Here is a 21,828-nt window from a genome sequence, read left to right as displayed (position 1 = left end):
CCACTCACCTCAGCCTCCCAAAGGCGCAGGATTACAGACTGAGCCACCGAGCCCGGCTAGGGGGCTTTTCAAATGACCTGCAAAAAGGCCCACTGCTCAGAATCATGTGACTACTTGAAGAGAGTATTATTGATTTGAATGTATTCATTTATTCCATGTTGCGTTTGAATTTCCAATTTTAGCTACAGTTTTCGTTTTACTTGGGTCACAGCAAAAACTCGGTTCTTTGAGATGTAGCCTGCAGAAGCAGAGCTAAGAAACCACACACACCACTTAGTTAAGCATTAGGCATCCAAGCATCGATTTCCTCGACGAGCCACAGGGCTCAGCCGGCTTAAAAGGCAGCTCAGGGGTGGTGCGGCCCGTGGGCTTCTAGACAAGCTGGGAACCCAGGAGCTATTGATCTGCCTCACAACCTAGTGGTCCAAAGTTACAGTAGTGGGTTACATCCTTCAGAGAAACTTCATGACTCTACAATGTTCTTGTGTTCACCATATTCTTATCTGCCCTGGGCCAAATGGCCATGTAATTATCAGGGTGGAGGTTGATGTTGAGGTCAGAGAAGTTCATGCCTAAGCAGTTTCCCATGCAGGATGTTTCAAGCAAGTGCAAACAACAAAGGGGTGGAGGCATTCTTCCCGATATTTGCAACATGTCCTGCCCTCACTCTGCCTGCATTCTCTCACAGCGCTATCCGGTAAAACTTTCTACAAGGATGGAAATGTTCTGTACTGCCCAGAATGGTAGCTGACAAACGGCCAATCACAGTAGATACTGCAACTGAGGAACTGAGCTTTTATATATTTTTAATTTTAATTTAAACTCAGATAGTTATGGGGGGCTAGGGGCTACTGTATTGGACAGTGCAGATCTGGAGGATGCATTCTTTTTTCTCCCCTCCCCTCCCCTCCCCTCCTCTCTTCGTCAGAGTCTCACTCAGTCACCCAGGCTGGAGTGCAGTGGCATGCTCATAGCCACCCCGGCATCGACATGCTGGGCTCGGCAATCCTTCCGCCTCAGCTTTCCAAGTAGCTGGAACTACAGGCACATGCTACCACACCCGGCTATTTTTTTGATATATTGTAGAGACAAGGTGTCACCAATTTGCCCAGGCTAGTCTTGAACCCCTGGACTCAGGCAATCCATAGATTGGGGGCCTGAAGTGTGCCAGGTGCTGGTATCTTGGGGCTGGGATTACAGGCTCGAGCCACCGTGCCTGGTTGATGCATACTTTTCAAAGCTTTACAGTAGAAGCCAGTCATGATTTTCTAGTCTCATTGTTCATTCGTTTGAGTTGAGGGTTGGGAATGCCTACTGTCCAGTTAACACAGTAAAAGGGGACTTCCAGGAACCAGGGAGCCACAGCTTCCAAGCTGAGCACTAAGCCATCTTGCTTTATGTATTAGTAACTGCAGGGATGGGCAAGGAGCTTTGGAGAAACGTGGATTCCTTGCATTCTGTATGTATGAGCTGTGCTTATGTGTGCACATGGATAACTGTCTGGCTTTTTGACGCATTGTTGTTGTTCATTTAAAAAAATTTATCATGTTAGAGAAGACAAAATGATGTCAGCAGCAGAGTAAGCCCTTGTAGTAGAAGCAGGGGTGATTCATGTGTCCCTGGCAGGGTCGGTGACAGTAAGGGTTTTGCAGCCTGCCTGTCACATTAATTGTATGTTATTAGAGGCCATTAATCTGAAGATTATTAACAGGATGGATTTTTAGGCAGTTACTTGTTGTGGAAACTTTAATCTGAAGATCAGTGATTCGCATCAGTAGGTGTTTGGTGTGTTAAGAAAGAATAAGTTCTTGTTTTTAACCTAGTGGATCCCCAGGGAATGTAGCAGAATCATCCTTTTGGAGGCAATCGGCTCTTTTGCAGGTAGGAGGCTGTGTGAGGCAGAGGGCCATGGAATGTCTTCTTTAGCAGGATGGTTCAAGCCCCAGATGTCTCAAGGTCTAGAAGTTTGGAGGCAAAGAAGTTCAAATGCTTTAGAACTCTGAGAGTTCTCTCTCCTTAGAGTTCTCAGTGAAGGCCTGCTTTGTACTCCAGTGTGTGGTTTATCTGATCACTCACTCATTTATTCTCTCTCTTTCCATTAAGTAGCTGAGGTAGTAACCTTTTGTCTCCTGGTGATGTGTTCAGGGCCTGGTGTGGGACTTTTCTTTTGCTAAAGACAACTGATCACCACTTCCTGAAGGTTACAAACTGCTCAGGGAGCTGGGAGGTCAGTGTCTCTACCAGTGTCCTAGAAGTTTGCAGTAGAGCCCTAGATGGTGTATGTTCTCATAAACCATCCCAGGCTGCTGGTGTCTTGGGGCTGGATGCTCTGGCAGTGTGGAATCAGATCGTAGAGCAGGAAGGGGCCTCCATCAGTGATCTTGTCCAGGCTAGACCAGGCTTTTTCTGAGGTTTTTGGGTGCTGGAGCCTTCCATCTTAGAAAACTCCCTGCACAGACCCAGCTATGGACAGGCTGACCAAGGACCAGGGACCACAGGAACCTGAGTCATACCCTTGTCTCAGGCCCTGCTTTGACCTCCATGAAAAACCCAGTTTTAAAAGAGGCGCAAGAACCAACCACAAAGAAATATGAAACTGGTTGCAGGAGCACTAGAGAGGAGGCAAAGTAAACCCACATGGCCAGAAGCAGGATGCTGCCACAAGGCACAGGGGTGGAGATGGGGGAGCAGAATCTTTGAAATCTGGACCCAAGTTTTGCCATCGCACATGTGGTAGTGGCATAGAGGTGGAGGCCGTCAAAGTAGAGAATGGACACAGAGGCATTGAAAATGGAAATAGCATAGATGGGGGGCCTGAAGTGTGCAAGGTGCTGTCTGGGGGCTCTTTAAGCATTTCCTGGGGGTAGGAGGCACATGCACCATCGGACACATGTCCTGGAAGAGGAGCAGAGCCCCACTGCCTTGCTGGCACCCACAGCGGGCTTATACATGCCACACTACCAGACCTGGACGTAGAGTTTTAGGTGGATTCATGTCAGAAGTGACAGTAGTGGTAGCATTATGATCAGTATTCCTTCCTGGGCTTTCATTTACTCATCATAAGAGCCCTGTGAGTAGACAACTTCTCCCCATTTTACAGATAGGAGACTGAGACCTGAGGGAAGAGACTGGCGCAGTGTCACCCTCGAGTCAGCGGCAGAGCCAGGACTACCCTCCTGGTTATCTAGTTCTCAGCCATGTATTTTCCCCCCTCCTCAGGAGGTCTAATCTTGATGGAAACATGGGTGAGTGGGGGGCAGTCAGTTGAGCTGTCCTGTTTGCTGTGATAGGAAATCTCAAGGGGAGTTTGCCCAGACTCGTTCTCAAGCTTAACTGACCCCTAGCTAAGATCCAACTGGCGTGGCTCTTGGGAGCAGCCGGTCAATGGAACCATCTGGAGTCTTGATTTGAGTCTCGGAGGCGGAGAGAGTGAGCAAAGTACTTGTAACTTAGGGAGAGCAGTGTCCTGGAGACGGGCTTGGGCCAGATGGCCAGTCTTGCCTGGAAACCCTGGTGTGAGTACTGGGTGGCAAAACCAACCTGCTCTTTTCAGAGTGTGGGACCAGGAGGAAGGCCTGCTGTTGTCATCACTTCTCAGCGTCCCTTCCCTAAGCCCCCTTGTGACACCTGTCCCAGGTGTGGAGAGGGGTGCACATCTGCCTGACGTCTCTGTCCAGTCTTTCGGCTGGGACCAGGCCTCTGCAGAGGAGGGACTTGTCAGATGCTGGAATAGAATGAGGCAACCTTTGTGACCAAGCCCAGGCTGACCCGCTTGCCTGGATAACAAGTGAGAGGGGAGGTCTCAGAGGTCAATCCCGTGGTGGGCTTGAACTGGATGCCCAAAGGCAGGGATGAAGTGAGTGGCTGTAGCAGGGTGAGCCTTCCCACCCACACATGCCTGCCCTGCCCGTGCATGGAATTACATTCTGCTGAGGTGGGGGAATTTGCCACCCCCCCCCATTCTGCCACTCGGTAGCCTCCGTTTGGACGTGCAGTGCCGGTTTATTGTGGCGTCAGAGGCACTGACAAAGGGGGATGTTGGTGGGTACCTGGGTAAATAAGTATAAATAGTTTTCTTTCTGATATGTGACCGGATTATTTTCCAGTTGATTTCAAGCCTTGGCCCCAAGTGGCTCACAGATCAAAAAAAGATAAGGGTCAGTTACAAGGTTGAGCTCATTCTCCGTCGCCATGGCAACTGACCTCAGGCAACCCTCGGAGGACTACACCCAGCTCCCCAGGTGATATTTTTACTGTCCACGCCATCAATCCCGAGCCTTTCAAAACTCAGACTGCTTAATTGTCAGGGCTCTGTTTTGAAGAGGCTCCGGCTCCCCTGTGGGGCCCCAGTTCAGGCTACCAGAGCTCATTTATAAGCCTTTCTGAAACCCAGGGGACCCTCAGATGGGTCCCTCCAGGCCAGAAAGGCCTGGGAAGGCACCTGGGGTGGTGGGGTGGGCAGCAGGGCACAGCCCATCCTTCAGGAGTAAATAGGAAAATGTGAGACCAAAATGGGGACGGGGTGTTGGGGCATGCCTTCACACAGCAGATGGTGGTCTTGAGTGGTGAGGACGTTCAGGGGTGCACAGCACCTGGTATTGGGGGCCAGGAGCCGTGCTGAGGCCAGGATGGCTTAAAGAGTGTTAGCCACCCACCTCAGAGTCTCTAGCAGCCTCTCCAAAGACACCCACATCATTTTTTTATTCCGATAGTAACAGTAGGAATTCAGTTCCTACTGTTAGTTGGCGATTTTTCAGTCTTCTGTAAAATGTGGACAAAAAGTGACTTTATAAAACTTCTTGCCTTTCTGTGGAGATCCTCCTCATACAATCATGGTCAAAGCAGTAGGATGGCCATCAAAACCCGGACTCAGGACAGCATGATTCTTCCAAGATCAGGGTCCCTAAGTCCCCTTTGTAGAGATCAGGGGGTCTCCAACTTCAGTGTATGCCCAAATTCCGGGGGACTTTCACATACAGATTCTCATGCTCTAGTCTGGGGTGGGGCCCAAGACTGCATTTCTCACCAGGCTTCCAGGTGCTGTGGGACTGCTGGTCTGGGAACTGCACGCTGCCTAGCGAGGGTGTGGTTATCCAGGGCTGCCAGGGCCAGGGGTGCTGGGGATCCCACAGTCAGCCTTTGTCATGTGGCCCCGGTTCTTGTCTGGCCTTTGACGAGGGATTCTTCCTCACACCCTGATTTCTCCTTTGACCCTTGTGACTCCCAGCCTAAATGCCACTCTCCCCTTCCCCCTCAGCCTGGCTTGGTTAATTTCCATGGTATTTAATGATGGATCAATAGATAAACAGCCTGATCTTACTGTTCAGATATTATTACTTGCCCTCTTCTCTTCTGCCCAAGGGTCTTTGTTCCTTACAGGGAACAAAGGACCGAGTTCCCCACCAGCCTGTGTTTCAGTTTCCTGTTCCACACTGTTCGTGGTTATCTACTGGGATGGGATCAGAGGGGTTCTCCTTGTTCACCCCCACACATTACCCTCCTGCCTTCTCATTTGCCTGGATGTGTGCCACGGCCCTCCATGGCTTTGCTTCCTGGCCTCTGCATGCCATGTGGTGTACCTGCTGGCCGTGTGTGCATCCGAACCCCAGGACCCCCAGATTTGACCTGCTCCTTGCTGTGGGCTGTGGGTACAACCCCCTGGTGCTGTGGTGTGTGCATCTGTGAAGTTCATTACTGGAGCTGGTAATGCTCCGGCTCAGCCAGGCAGCCTGTGCATTCCCTTGCATCAGGGAAAATGCCGCAGCCTGGGACTGTCCCACATTGCCCGGTGTAGGAGCTGTCTTCTCCACACTCTTGGGGGAGGCTGGGGCCGGTACCAGCAAGGGGTACCTGCCAGGTTCAAATGTGGAAACGCAGACAGTGGCTTTGTTTTCCTTCCTTTTCACCCACGTGTTTTGGACAAGCAGAGGATGCTTGCTGGGTCCCGGGTCTTAAGTTTTCTGACCTTTTGTCATATTTTCCAAAGCCAGAGAGGGCTGCTGAGGGAGACACAGTTTGCGCTCTCCCCAGCTGTGCCACATCCCTGGTGGGGGCGGCCCTTCCTCTTCAGCCCAAGCTCTCCAAGCCCAAGGAGCAGAGAGCCTTGCCGGAGATGAGAACAGGTCTGAGACGCATCTGTTTTGCAAGACCAAGGGTGCCCGTTGTGTTTCACAACAGCGTTTGACAGCACCCCCCACATTCCAAGCTTTGTACTTAAGTGCTTTACCTAAACCGTCCATTGTTTATTTATTGAGCACCTGCTACATGCCAGGCCCTGTTCCTTCTACAGGTTCTGGTGATATATCAGTGAGCAAAACAGCCCTCGTGAAGCTGATGTTACTGTGTGTATGTGTGTGTGTGTGTGTGTGTGTGTGTGTGTGTGTGTGTGTGCGCGCCTGAGAGAGAGAATTAGTTAAATAAGCAATTAAGTCCATGAGATGTCAGATAGTATTAAGTGGTACCCAAGAAATTAAAGGTGGGCAAGGTGCTAGGGAGGATGGGGTGTGTGTCGTTTTAGCCCAGGCATCCAGTCAGCCTCTGAGGAGGTGTCCTTGGGCATCTGCTCAGTGAAGTGAGGGAAGGAACAGGGGACAGTCTGGGTGAAGAGTGTTTCAGTGAAGGTAGGTGTCCCGCGGCCAAAGAAGTCTGCTTGGCAGTTTTACAAAAGCCTGTGAAGATTCTTCCCATTCTCTAGCAGAAGAAGCTGTTGCTCAGAGAGGTTAAGTAACTTACCTGAGTGTACATGGGCGGGCGAGTGATAGAACTAGGCTCAAACCCAAGTGTTTCTGGTCCTAGCTTTTGTGTCCTTCATTGCTGCTTCCTGAATGAAGGGGGTGAGTTATGCTCCTTGTCAACACCAGGCGGCAGTCACTTGTCCTTTCCGAGACAGGCATGTACGTGAATGATACCACTCTGGGGTCAGCATTCCCGAGGGGGTCCCTGCTAAGAGAGGGGCCAGGCCAGGCCCGTCAGTCTGGCTGGAGTAGGTCATGCTCAGTGCATTAGAGCCAAGAACAATGCCCTGTCCACTCCCCTCTGCAGCCTGCTGCTTCTCCCTCCCAGGCAGCAAATTATGGCCTCCGAATGTGTGCCCAGGCCTGCCTTTGACATCAGTGGGGCCCACCTGAGCTTCACCTTCAGGATTCTGATAATCAGCTCTCTCTCCTCCTGGCTTCCCCCAAGACCCGTATGGAAATAAGTATGTGTCTGCCAGGGATCAAATGCTTTTGGAGACAAAAGTCGGTGCCGAGGACATTACAGGGAGCTATCATCTCGGCACGATGCTCTTCCACAAAGCCCTCTGCTCCGCTTTTGGGCTGACACAGTTTCAGCCTGAAAGGTTCCAGCAGGCTGACTTGGTTTTAAGCAAAAGCACATCCTATTATTTTTTTGAGAAATGAAGTGTAAAATTAACACTTATTATTCCTGAGCAGAGGAGGAAAAAGGAGAGACAGGGACTCTGGGATTTTCGTGCTTGCCGTGCTGTTTGTTTGGCAGTTTGGGTTTTTATTTATTTTTATTTTTTTATATCATAATAAATCAATAGATTTCCCTGTGCCAGCCTCAACTTATGGGGAACAGGAGGCAAGATCTGCATTTCAGCAGGTGAAATCTGCATTTCACTTTACAAATGAGCGGGGCTGCATAATTCACTTGAGTTGTGTGGGTCTCTCTTATGGATGCCTGTCATGTGCTATAAAAAAAAAAGGAACAGAAAGGAGGGGAAGCAGCGTGCGCCTTAACTCGCAAAATCCTCCAGCCCCCACGCCGCGGCTGAGGGGCCTGCGGGCTCCCAGACAGCTTTGTCATTCTGCTCCAAGGTGTCGGCCGAGCGCCGTGCGATCTTATATAATTCAGGAAAGTGATTCTCGGAGGGTGCCGCTATCTGTGGGCCCTGCGTCTTGGGACGGAATGAGAGGTTGTCAGCGCCACGGGTAAGGGTGATAGTGATGGCAAGATCTATCAATATCCATGGGCTGGCCCGCACTGGGTCACAGGCGCGCAAGGAGTGTTTGTCACACTAACTAGGGCAGCCCCTCCCCACCCTCTCTGCCTCCTGGCCCGCCCCCCTCCTCCTGGATGGTTTCCTAGGCTGAGGTAACGGAATGGACACCCCAGGGAGCGCTTCGAACCCCTCTGGTGGGAGAAGGCCTCGTCTTCAGAAAGATTTGCAAATCAAAAGGTCTTGCCTTGAGTGGGAGACCCTGCGGGCTTTATTCTTCCCCCTACTTTTACTTTTTGCTTGCTTTGTCTCTCCTCCTCCCATTCCCCAGGTTTGACTCTCTTAAACACTTGGGGGAGAGAGAGGAGGGTCCTGAGACGTGCAGTGGTCTGCTGGGCTCTTGATCTAATTAGCCCGGAACCTCGCTTGGTCACGGGCTGGGGCTGTGATCTGCTTAAACGGTAGCCGTGCAGGCTCCGCTCGGGTGCTGCAGCTCCAGGACTGCCTGGCTGTACTCATATTTATGGACGTAGGCGCTGGGTGTAGCCGTGGCTGCGAGTCAGAAGGGACCGCTGATGAATTGCTCGGCACTCGGAGAACGGAAAGTGACTGTCAGACATGATTTCTCTGATTTATAAGTTGTGGGAGGCTTCTTTGTCCTCTTGATGTTTGTGTGTCGAATGGGCACGTCTCCATCCACAACCAAGTGGCCTTAGACCCCTTGGCAGAGAGCAGTAAGTCCTCCTTTGCCATCTCATCCCAGAGGGCTTTGACTGGGATGGGGAGAGGGCCCAGCCCCTGGGTGTCTCTCCTCTATGAGTATTTCCAAGCCTTCTTGCAGGTGAGCCCAGGCGGGGCCTAACACTTTGGTAGCCATAGGAGGAGAAGATAGCCTCCGTGCCCATAGCCTACTTGCCAGGATCAGAAAGCCTCATAAGAGACAGTTAAATGAAGCAAGGTCACTGGCCAGCGAGGGGACAGGTATGTGTGTTGTGTATGTGCTGGGCTGGAGTAGTCAGGGGAGGCTTCCTGGAGGTGATATAGGAGGCAGGGCACGTATATATGGGGATGATTTTGTATCCTATTCAGAGCAACACTCCCATCTGGTTGGGTTACTGCACTAAGTGGTCTAATGCTTTGAACACACTTTTTCTTTCTAGAAATGAGATTTTCCCAGCAAGCTGGGTTATTTCTGAGATTCAAATATATTACAAGCTACTACAGCAAACTCTACACAGCTGTCATTTCCACAAACCCCCACCTCATTAATGTCCTGGAGTATCCTGATCTAACAGGGAGGCCCCAGACACAGGGAGTGTCTCATTCATTCACTCGTTCCTTGAACCCATACTCCATGCTAGGCACTGGGAAATGCTGTTTGTGCTGGGGCAGGGCATGCGTTGGAGGGGGCGTCTTTTGAGGCGGCCCCCACACTGGAGGCCATCTCTAATTATGGTGAGAGCCTCCCCAAGGGAAGTGGAGGATGTGAGTGGGGCCTGCGGGCGCGCGTGCTGAGCCTGCCTTGCCTCCCAAAACTTGTCAATGAATTCCTCTTCCGCTCATGTAAATGGAAGATCTGTTTGAATCTCTGCCGGGTGCTTGTGGCCTAGTTGCCGGGGCTCCAGGGGCACGACAAACACCCGGTAGACTCCAGCCAGTGGGCTATGTGGAGCAGGCCCACCTGTGTACTCGCACGCACACGTGTGCGTGTGTGTGTGTGTGTGTGTGTGTGTGTGTGTGTGTGCTGCTACAGGGTGCCAGGGTGTGGGGGGAGGAGGCGAGGCGGGAGGAAGGCCTGTTGTCTCTGCCAGCCCCTGCCAGGACCTGGGGACCCGGGGAAGCGCCAGGAGCCTCAGCCCATCTGTGTTCGTGTCTTGCCACCGGCAGAGCCCCCGCTGCCTAATTCTTGCCTTTGAGGGAAATCAGAGCACCTGGCGCCTTTTGGTGAGGCTGGGTCCCCAGGGGAGCCCGAGGGGGAGGGGCATGTCCTTGACTGTCCCAGATAACACTCTCAGTGATCCCGATGGGCCCTGCAGTAAACACTTATTGAGCACTTGCTGTTTGCAGGGCCTTTTCAAGACCCTATGCGTGTATTAGCTCATTTAGTTCTCACACCAACTATGTTAGGCTGTCTATGGAGTGTTTCAGAAAGCGGATACTGAGGCATGGTAACTGGCCCAAGATCACCCAGTAGCAATGTGATGCTCAAGATGGTTCACCACCACTCACTGCTGACCACTGGGCCCCTCTGTCCTCTCATGGCCTGGGAGGCTGGGACTTGGTTGTCCCATCTCACTGAGCATGAGCTGGTGCCCAGAGCACGCAGTGCAGAGGAGAAGCCAGGATCTGAAGTCAGCTCTGCTTGATTCCAGGCAAGGGCACCAGACCTTGGCTCTGTGCCTCTGTGATGCTGGCGTGACCCTGGCGTGATGTGACCCTGACATGACACTGGCACTCGGGCTTACTCTGTTCCCTGGGCACCTGTGAGTGGAGGTTTGAGGTCACAGCAGCTCCTAGATGGGAGGATGGAGCTGTGTTCTGATCTGGAAGCAGAACAGGGAGTTTGCCCGTTTCTGTGACCCACTGGGTAGTCTGTTTAAAAAAAGAGAGAGCACGTTGGTTTTTTGTGATGTCCTCAGTGACTGCCTATCAGTCTTGGAGTGACATCCCAGGTCCTCTCGTGGCTGCAGCCTTCCTCCGTGTACACCCTGTGTCCTCTCTGACCCTACCCTGCCCCTCCCTGGCTCTCCAAGCTCCAGGCACACCGTTTTCTTGCCGTACTTCAAGCTGGCCCAGCGCAGTGCAGGGACCCCTCAGCTTTTCCTCCGCCACCTCCTCAAGTGCCCTTCACGGTCTCACGTCACCTCCTGACGCTGTATTGTTTGCCAATAGTTTGTATTTATGACCTGTCTATCCCTGCCCCCACCAGAATGGGGCAAAGACAGTATTTGTTCAGATGCCCAAAAAACCCCCAGCTCATAGTAAAGTTCCTGGCACAGTACATGCTCAGTACATATTTGCCTTGCTTTCTAAAAGTCCTGGTTGGACTCCCTTCCCCCTCCAGCACCCCTCTGCACAGTGATGCAGTCTCGAAACTCAAGCTGTCCAGTGTGGCCTGCATACCTGGTTACTTGGCCAGCAGGAACAATTGTGGCGGAGGTCCCCTTCAGGAGGTGCTGGCCACCTGGGGTCTGTAAGCCTCTGGGGGCAGGGCCATCTGGGGTTAGGATGAGTCTTGGTGGCTGAGGCCCCCCCCTTACCAGCCCCGGTTCTGAGGTCAGAGCAGGGTTGGTATGGTACCTAAGGGGCCTGTGGGCGCCTGCCTGGGGGACGTGGCATGCAGGGTCACTGACTGGTCATGGCTTCTTGCAGAGGAAGGCATCAACCACGAGTGTAAGCTGTGCAACCAGATGTTCGACTCCCCGGCCAAACTCCTCTGTCACCTCATCGAGCACAGCTTCGAGGGCATGGGCGGCACCTTCAAATGCCCTGTGTGCTTCACAGGTAAGGTGCCCAGTGTGTGCCTGGAGGGAGAGGGAGGGGAGGTAGGGCCCAGCCCTCTACATGCGAGAACCTGGTGTGTGCTCCTTCGCTCTTCTTCACGGGCCTGCCATAGACCCGGGACTCCTTGGGAAAGCCCCAGGCCCTGCCTCTCTCCATGCAGAGCTGACACACACGGCCGGTCTTCCTTGGAGGCAGGCTGGGCAGCACCCTCCCCCAGCCCTCTGCACATAGCAGCTGGAAGTCCTTTGATTGGCCTGGCCCCACCACTGCAGGTCACCCTTCCGGGGCCCCGTCTTCCCTCCCTGAGCTCGAGTTCTGTCCTACACTGCCAGGGCTCCCCCTCTACACGCTTCTGATTTTCTCGTCCCGGGTGCCCAGCTCCCATCGTGCTCTGGCTGGAAGGGTCAAGGGCAGCTCTGTGGCCAAGTCCCCAGCCCCCAGACTGGCTGCCAGCCCAGGCGAGCGGCTGTCCCAGCCCGAGGCGAGTCTCAGGGGCTCTGCCGGCCCCCTCCTGCTGCCCAGATGGCAGCCGGTGTGCGTGGGGGAGCCTGGCCTTCCCTGCCTCCCACGACATCTGCTGTCTGCCACGGCAGGACGCCCACCCTGGGGAGGGCGCCTGGCGGGAGGGTATCTCTGAAGTGCTCACCTCCCAGACACACAGCTGCTGGGGGCTGCCTCCTGTGTGTGCCGGGGCCCAGGCCGCCTCGGGACTCCTGCCACCGGGAAGCCGGGATACGACCTGCTCCATGACAGGCCCTGGGAGGGGGCTCCACTGTGGGGAGAGTCCCCAGAACACACACACCTCTGGGGCTCCCCGGAGCCTGGAACACCCTGGTGCCTTCTCCCCCATCCCAGTAACCCCTGCCCATCTGCTACCATCACACTCTGGCTGGCAACGAGGGGCCTCTGCTGCTGGTCTCCCCATCCAGGATGTGAGGCCTCTATGGGGGGCCCAAGGATGCTGACAACCATCTCAACAGCAAGGGTAGTGATTTGTGTTGGTGGATCAACTTCTTCCAGGCACAGTGCTAAACCCGTTTCATTCAAGTCTCGGCTCTGCCACTCACTAGCAGTGGACTTTGGACAAGCCACTTAACATTCCTGGTGCCTCAGCTTTCTCTTCTGTAAAATAGGGATAACAGTGGTGCCTGCCTTACATGCCTGGGTATTCAAGGAGCTCACACTTGGAAGGATTCTGGCTGATGAGGTGGAAGAGGGCAACAACACTCAGTGGCCTGTGTGTCAGGCCATCTGTTAAGCACTTTACAAGTATTACCCCATATGATCCTCCCAGCCACTCAGTGAGGTACATACTATAATGAGCTCCATTTTTAGGATGAGGAAATGAAGCCCAGAGAGGTTAAGTGACTTCCCCAAGGTTACACAGCCACTGAGTGGCAGAGCTCAGCTTATCTAGCTTGAGCCAATAATATGAGTTTCAGCAGCCCGTTGCTTGGCCAACTGTGCCTGCGCCAGGGTAATCCCTGCCTGTGAGGAGGCTGGGCTAGTGTCCTGAGTTGAGCCCTTGACGGCTGTGTCTGTGTCCAGTCTTTGTCCAGGCCAACAAGTTGCAGCAGCACATCTTTGCGGTGCATGGGCAGGAGGACAAGATCTACGACTGCTCGCAGTGCCCACAGAAGTTCTTCTTCCAGACCGAGCTACAGGTGAGCGCCCGCACCCCCTGTACATACACACTTCGTGTTCCTCATCTCCTGTTGGCACCCAGTGTCTTGGGGCCAAGCTGAGACGTTGTGCTTGGTACCTCAGGGCTGGAAAAGCCATAGGCAGCCTGCACTGGTCTCAGGGCCAAGTCAAAACAGTGTTGTGCTAGGCACCTCCGTGCTGGAAAAGCCACAGGGGGCCCACACGGGTCTCAGGACCAAGTTGAGACAGTGCTGTGCTTGGTAACTCACCTTGTGCCTGTGGGTCTAGAACCAGTGGCTGCTGTTCAGGCTGGCGGGCGTGTAGTAGCCTCCTGACCTCTCATGGACCCTTGTTCTTGAGAGAGCCAATTGCAGGCTGCCCCTGGAGCAGGTGCCAGAGAGTCATATCTGGGGCATTTCCCTGGCCCAGCCCTCCCCAGCTTGGGGATTCCATTTCCCCACTTGCATTGTGCAGTGATACTGGACTGAGCATTGGTTCTGTGGCCAGTGGTCCATGTGGCTGTGTGGCTGGGTCTTGGGGGCGTGTGGGGCCAGGAGCTGGGTCTGGGGCCTTGGAGCCTCCAGCTCTGCCCAGGGAATCCAGGACGGTGGAGCCATGGCTGCCTGATTGCTCAGCTCAGAGAGCCCCAGCTCACGCACCACAACTCCTGAGACTGTGCCACCCCCAAGGGGCACAGTGGCCCCGACCAACTTCCATCCTGGGGCTGCAGTGGGAGCAGGGGCTGCTGTGGTGGTCTTCCCTAGGCACCTGCAGCCACCTCCCTTGGTTTCCCATGGGCGCCTTCATGTCCCACCTATTACTGACTTTCTGAGGACCAAGATCTGTGCCCAGGCAAAACTGCTTTCTTGCCAACTGGTTTGTGCAAGAAGTCCTTATAACAATGGGGGGATCACATGCCCACCAGAAGTATAGTGTGTGCGCACACTGCCCGGACAGAAGCATCTATACAGAGGGAAGGTGCACACACAGTTCCTGTCACACACTTATGCACACTGAGGAGTACACACATGTGTGGCACAACACTACATTATAGAAGCAGGACCACATGCATGTCCACAGGGATACCATGTATACACACGACTCGACACGCCGAATGCCATGCACCAAGAATGCCACTGTTGTCCATAGAGATGCAGCTCAGGTGAGGCTGCAGCAACCAACATCCTCTGGGTCTCTGTGTCCTAAAACAAAGATTTATTTGTAGCTCATGTGACACATCCAGGCAGGCAGCGGGAAGGGACTCTGTTCATGATATTCACTCAGTGACCGGGGCCCATGGAGGGTCCACGTTCATCCACGTTTCCATGGTCACCAAGGCAGAGGGAAGAGGGGGTGGTGACTTGTGACCAGCCTTCACGCTTCCACTTGGAAATGATACATACCACCTTCTCTCACACTGTGCAGGCCAGAGCAAGCCCCACGGACGTGCCCGACTCCAGGGGACCTAGAAGGGCACACTGCCCTCTGCCTGGAGTAGGAGGACTCACATGTACCATTTTGGCCCCCAGGGTGTGTTTCCCCACCCAGCAGCACCCTTTCCTCATCCCCATGCAAGGCTATGCCTGCACAGAACAGTCTCCTACCCATCCAGGTAATGGGGCCGGGACAACTCACCCAGGGCTGAGTCATCAAACCACTTGGGTAGTATCAGTGGTCCCCTATCCCCTCTGGGGCTGAAGGGGTACCGCTTGGCCTCTTGCAGGGAGGCCCCCTTACACCATGCTGTGGCTACCCACACTGCCAGGCCTGGACCCACCCTGTCTGTACCCTGGTGATGGCTGTTGCCCAGAGTACATGAAAGCAGGCCCATGGAGGGTGTGGAGGGGAGTCCACTGCGATGGGATGGTAGGGGCCTGTTCCCACAGGTTGTCCCCAAGCCGGGGCTGGGTGACTGAGCTCAAACCTGGCCTTGAAGAGCACCTTGGCAGTTGAGTGGAAAGCCTGTTTCTCCTCATGCTTTGGCAGTCTCTGTGTTCCCACAAATTCTTATATTGTTCCCACAGCCTTCATTCGATTGTCACAATCTGGGACAGAGTTATGGGTCTACTTCTACAGACCCAGGCCCAGAGAATGGGTTCTACTCCCAAAAGGCCATCAGCAAGGTTGTGACACTGTCCAGGGCCCACTGCCGTCTCCCCATCAGTCCACAAGCTGAGCCCATGCCCCTATGCTGGGGACACTAGGAATCTATCCAGCAACCAAGTCACATACCATCAGGAAGCCACTGTGCTGTGTGTCACACAGCTCTGTCCTGAGCGCGGTCTTTGTGGCTACCTGGTCCTACTGGCTCACCTGCATGGCCCAGCTTCCAAAATAGACCCCAGGTCCCCTGAGAGAGGCAGGACAGGCCTCTTTGAAACCCACTGGCGCATACCAACCATGGTTTACCTAAACTTGGGACTTCTCAGTCCCTGCTTAGCCCCCACAGTGTCCCAGATGCCGAGCTCTCTTCTTTGTTTCCTTATGAGGATTTCCTGAGAAGTGTCCCAGTCTTGCCTTTCGAGAGCCTCGTGAGCACAGAGTGGAGGGAGGCTGCGGGTTCAGGCTGGATCTCGGGTGGGGACCCACACTGAATCCAACATGTCTCTTGTGAACTGGTGGCTTTCTGGGTCACCCTGTTAACCCTTAAGTCGGATCTTCAAATACTGAGAAAACTCGCTAAAAATTATAGTCTTCAAGAGTCACTATTTTCTGCAATTAATGATTTTAATTATAGCCCATTTAAATGTAGACGTGTTGCTGCAATGCCCAATCTATGCAAATAACAGCTTTCATTAAGTAACTTGAATAGCAATTTTCTGTTTTTTGAGAGGAGGGTTCTTCAGGCATTGAGGTTTTTATTGTTGTTACGCTGAAGCTGGGGCTGGAAGACTCTGACTGGGTGGGAAAGGCAAGTAAGCTTTTTCTGTGGGTTGACTGGGGATTTGGGTGGGGCCGTGGGAGGCCAGGCGGCTCTTGCTGGGGTGGTGGCTGGTTCTCATGGCTGGCTTTCATGGTTATACATCCCTTGAGGTCATGTAGGGAGCCTCAGGGAGGCTGGTGTTTGCAGGCAGAAGGGGCTGTGGGCTGAGAGGTCTTGAGAAGATCCAAGGCTTGGGATTAAGCCTACGATCGAATCAGAAAGTGCTGTTGTAGGCATAGACGTATTGGAGGTGGGTTTGGACCCCGGCATATTTCTTTAGGGTTCATTAACAGGAACACAGTTGTCAGCGTGAAGGCGGTGCAAGCTCTCACTGATTCTGAATTCAGCTGGCTCTGCTCAGCCGACTGAGAGTAAGTCAGAGGACTTTGGACAAACTGGTACAAGTTCGCAATAGAATGATTAGGAACATAAAAGGGAACTAGCTTTGCTGTTCATTTGTTCAAAATACGTATGTGGAGGGCCCATCACATGCCAGGTACTAGTTCCAGAACCTGAGAAGATAGTGGCAAAACACCCACAGGGCCTGTGTTCTAGTGGGGTGAGTTGACACTCTGCAGTAAGGGTCCATGACATGAAAAAAATAAAACTAGGCGATGGGCATGCTAGGAAAGTGGAATTAGCAGCTCCTCTGTGAGTGTGGTCAGGGAGGGCCTCCCAGAAGAGGCGGCATGTGAGCTGAGAGCAGGATTTTGTAGAAGAGAGCCCTGAGTGCAAAGGTCTGTGGCCAGTGGGCACCAAGTATTGCTAGGAGGCCAAGAGGCAGTGGGCAGCTGAAGCACAGTGAGTGGGAGAGAGGCAGGTAGAGTTCAGATCGTGGCAAGACTTACAAGATGGTGAAGGACACTTGTTGGGAAACTAAGCAGGGACAGGTGTTATCTGATTTATACCTGAATCCAAATGTAAGAAGTCTGCTTTAGAAAGGCACAGTTAAGAGAATGAAAAATAGCAGACTGGGAGAAAGTATTTGCCAGTCACCTATTGGATGAATAACTTGTATCCGGAATATATATATATTTTAAAAACTCCCCAAACTCAATAATGAGAGGCGGAGAATAAAATGAGCAAAAAACCCTCTGGCCAGATATCTCACCAAAGAAGATGGATGTCATTGGTCATCAGGGAAAGGCAGGTGAAAACCACAGCCCGGGGCCACCGACAAACACCAGAGACTGCTAGTCCTTAGAGCCAGCGAGGTGTGCAGTGATGGAACATGCGTGCGCCACTGGCGGAAGGCACAGAGGGTATCCAGCCTGACCTGGGAATCTGTCCTGAGTCTGTTTAGCCAGGAGAGGACTTGATGGATGCAGAATAAATACAAGGACGGTTGTCTTCAAGCATTTGAGGTTCCGTCGGGTGGAGGGCTTCTCAGCCTACCTCAGGTGACCCCAAGACTTTTGGTAGTAGGCGCAAACTCAGGTCATGGACTTTGGTTTTTGATAATCATGGCTCATCCATCACTCTCTAGAGATAGCTCAAGCAAGAAAAGGAATTAAATTGTAGGGACACGGTGACTTGTGGATGCCAAGAGCAGGAAGCGATAGCCTTATGGTGGCCCCATTCCCCTGAGCCAAGTATTACTTAAGGCAGTGACACTCTGCCTTCTGCCTCTCTCTGGCTTGTCTTGTGCTGTCTCTGCAGCTTGCCTTTCTGAGCTCCCCTGCTCAAGGAGGAAGGGGGTCAAAACCTCCACAGCTCCTGTCAATTCTACTGAGACAGATACCTAGGTATCTCAACAGAGGGTATTTAGTATAGGGGTTTGGTAACACAAATAGCCAAAGGAAACACCCAGGAACCCAGAGGAAGTGACCACAGGTAGCAGCCAGCCTTCAGCCAACAGGTCTAGATCCCTGGAGAAGGAACCAGATAGTTGAGCATGGCCAGCTGTCCACCCTGCTCCAGTGAACTGTGGCTGGGGTGGGGCCACGCAGTAGGAACCAGCAGGTCGAGGGTGCTGCTCGGGAAAGGGGAGCATGAGCTAGGTAGACACTGCACCTGTCAGTAGAAGTATGCAAACAATGAACTTGTCTGAAATGCCATGAAGGTAAAGCAGGAAACAGCCTCTGAGAGCTTCTTCATAGTTGAAACTTCACTCTGTCGTGCACCAGCTGTGGGCTTCACTTTTCTTATCCATAAAGCAGGGTACAGTGAATAGTTTCCACCTCAGAGCTAGGTTGCAGAGGGCATGTAGAAAGAACACACAGTAAAGGCTGTTGTTACTACTAGCATTTACTTTTCAAATGGTGTTTCAGGGTTTCCTTCACTCGGAGTTTGCCATGCTTTCACAATTTCTGGCCTGAGTTTAAACAGAGGGAGATTCCAAGTCCTTCCCTTTGTGGCACCCAGCCAAGCCTCAGGGCTGAGGGCCTAGGAGGCCCACACTGGGGCACGGGGAGGTGCAGGCATGCAGAGCAGTGAGACAGGTGGAAAGGGTGTGGAGTGGGGGCTAGAGGGCCAGGGTCCCGGCCCGCTTTCCTCTGTTTCTCCGAGTGCCTTTGGCTCAGTACCTTTTCTCTGGACACTTTGTCCAGAGCTGTCCTTGGGCTTGGTGGAGGGTAGTGTGTGGATCTGACTGGGGGTGAGAGACAGCCCCACAAATGTCAGGATTGTTGGCCTTGTGCTTCCAGCCTCAGGCCTCGGCAGATGAAGGCCTGCGGCCCTGTTGGCCCCTTGCCAGGGGGAAGCCAACTGAGGGGAGAGGTGGCCCCTGCCCGCCAGCCCAGCTGTCTCTGTGTCCCCGGGCACCTCTGTGCCCACAGACACTGGGCACAGATGGTGCTTCCTTCTCTTCCTGAGAGCCATGCTGCTCTTGTTCATCATCACCAGGGGATGCATGAAGGGCATGTTTGGCGTACCAGCCAGACAGAGCTGGACTTTGACAGCGGACAGGCTCCCCTGGAGTCAGACAAGAACAACCATGATGGTCTCCACCCCTGGGCATCCACTGTGGGCCATGTCCTGTGCTCAGCACTTTGCACGGATTGTCTAACCACATCCTGGTGAGCTAGGTGCTCTCATACCCATTTACAGATAGAAAAACTGAGGCTCTGAGAGGTTAAGTGATCTGCCCAGGGTCACTAGCAAATGGCAGAGCCACATGCAAACCAATTGTCTTTGCCACCCAGGCAAACAGAAACCCTCCAAAGTTTAAATAAATTGACATTTATATGAGCTAATAGATTTAAATGAGGCCTGCAGTGCTGAACTATAAAAAGCCTTTGTTGTCAGGGGACCCAGAAACTATTTTAGTAGTTGGGCCAAGCAGGTAGCACAAGTAGCAGTAACAGGGGATGCAAAAAAATTGCTCCTGGGTGAGCCCAGGTGGGATTGCTGTGGGGTCTGTGCATGGGGCGCTAAGGCTGCACACGGCTATGTTTGCCAGGCCGCAGCTCAAGGCCAGGCCCCTGCCAACCCTGTTGCTTGCAAAAGAGGGTGGCTTGGCTCAGTCTGGACTTTGGGGGGGGGGGATGAGTTCTCATCTTGAGACGAGGACTTCCTAAGCCCTCAAGCTTCCTGGTGCTGCCACCTTCCTCCCCCTTATGGTGACCTGGGACTTGCTTGGAGCTGTCTTAGGGGTAGAGCCTTGAGCTAGAGGAAGGTCTATTTCAGGGTACAACTTCCAGCATCCCAGAGCTGGTGGGGGCTGCCTACTCAGCCGGGCAGAATTCACAGCAAATGCCATGCGCACACGTGTACCCACACACGCACACACAGACCTACCTGATAGGGCCAGCTGGGGGAGTGGTGGCCTGCCCCATGCCCCAGAATCTTGACTCCCTCGTCGACGAAGATGGGGGCTGCAGGAAGCAATTCTGTGAGCCGGGCCCATGGTGGCAAAGCAGCCAGCCCGGCGTTGAGCAGGCGCGTTTAAAGGATTAGTTCATGCTGTTTGCTTGTGTGTGTCTAATCACGCCGCTTCCAGCTAAATGATTACAATTGATTAAAAGCAGAGCTAGGTATTCTAACAAGCAACCCTGAGCCCTTCCGATGGGGTGAACTGGGCCCTGCCAGGCTGGAGCCCGCCAGAGGGAGGGTTCTGTGAGCCAGGGGCGTGGCCTCAGCTCCCTTGGGCCTCTTCCTTCCATGTCCCGAGGACTTTTGGTCCACCCCTTCCCCTGAAGCCATTATTCATTAACACACATGAACTGGTACCTATTCTCAGGGCCATCACTGGGGCTCTGGGCAGAGCTGGGCACAAGGAGACACAGCGCCGCTTCTCAGGGAACTGATATTCTATGGGAGATGCTGACGATAAGTCAGTAAACACACCAACAGGGGATGTCAGATTATGACTTCTGAAGACAATAAAACACTATGTTGTGACAGAGAGTGGAGTGTGTGTGTGTGTGTGTGTGTGTGTGTGTGTGTGTGTGTGTCAGGGTGGGCGTGAGGCAATGTGAGGATTTGACCACTGACCTCAGGTGGTCAGGGAATGTTGAGAAGGAACCTCTGGAGGCCCCTCCAGAAAAGGAAAGAGCTGACGGCAGGTGTCTGAGGCCTGGACAGGTCCAGGGTGTTCAAGCAACTGGTAAAAGGGCAGAGGGCCCGGAGAAGGGCAGGCAGAACCAAGGACAGCTTCCTTCTTGGCATCATACTTCTGGGTCAATATTGCTTTGACAGGGCTTCCTGGACCCAGTGTACCCCATCCACCTACATGAAGGAGTCTGTCCTTCTTTTCATGTTTAGCCCAACCCAAGCAGTCCCTTCTGTGAGAAGCCCTCCCTGATTCACTCTCCTTTGGCTTCTCCAGCCCGTGTTTTAACACCCCAGCCCTTTTGCCAATATTGTTTATAAGTAATATATCTACACCTGACTTTCATTCTAGTGTGAGTTTTTGGAGGATAAAGACTCTCTCTGCCTGCCTGCCCTCCATCCACTCACTCATCCATCCACCCAACAACCTATCCATTCATCCATCTACCTACCCATCTACCCATCCACCCCACCATCCATCCATTCACTCATATATTCATCCATCCACCCATCCATCCTGCCATCCATCTAGCCATTCAGCCAGCCATCCTGCTATCCATCCATCCAGCTACCCATCCATCCATCCTGCCATCCATCCATCCATCCATCCATCCATCCATCCATCCATCCGCCCACTCATCCATTCTTCTAACCACCCATCCACCCACCCTTCCATCCATCTATCTACCCAACCATCCATCCACCCGTATATTCATCCATCCACCCATCCATCCTGCCATCCATCTATCCATTCAGCCAGCCATCCTGCTATCCAGCCATCCAGCTACCCATCCACCCACCCACCCATTCACCCATCCATCCATCCATCCACCCATCTACCCACTCATCCACCTACCCGTTCATCTGTCCATCTACTCACCGATCCACCCACCCATCCATCCAGCCATCCATCCACCCGTCCACCTACCAACCCACCCATTCACCCATCCATCCTGCCTGCTATCTATCTATCCATCCATCCACCCATCCAGTCAGCCATCAGCCACCCATCTATCTATCCACCCATCTACCCATCCATCCACCCACTCATCCAGCCATCCACCCACTCATCCAGCCATCCACCCACTCATCCAGCCATCAACCCATCCATCCATCCATCCATCTATCCATCCATCTACTCATCTTTTTATCTATTCACCCACCCACTCATCCTTTTATCCATCTACCCACCCACACACACACCTTCTCATCTATCTACCCACCCATTCATTCATCTATACATCCACCCACTTATTCCTCCACCCATTCATCCATCCACCTACCCACCCATTCACCCACCCTTCCTTCCTTCCTTCCATCTATC

At 53.1% G+C, this 21,828-nt stretch overlaps 1 protein-coding gene across 1 annotated transcript in view; it reads left to right on the top strand.

Moving 5' to 3' along the window:
* The window catches only part of ZNF423 (zinc finger protein 423), a 163,117-nt gene that overhangs the window by 121,675 nt on the left and 19,614 nt on the right, over positions 1–21,828 (top strand). The window contains 2 exon segments of the mRNA XM_008064723.2: positions 11,315–11,446; positions 12,995–13,110. Of these exon segments, the coding sequence (XP_008062914.1) occupies positions 11,315–11,446; positions 12,995–13,110 (248 nt within the window).

The sequence above is a fragment of the Carlito syrichta genome, unplaced genomic scaffold (assembly GCF_000164805.1).
Source record: "Carlito syrichta isolate Samal-C Ts95f unplaced genomic scaffold, Tarsius_syrichta-2.0.1 Scaffold307953, whole genome shotgun sequence".
Lineage (NCBI taxonomy): Eukaryota > Metazoa > Chordata > Mammalia > Primates > Tarsiidae > Carlito > Carlito syrichta.
The sequence above is the reverse complement of the archived record's forward strand: the minus strand, read 5'-3'. Positions and strand labels throughout refer to the sequence as shown.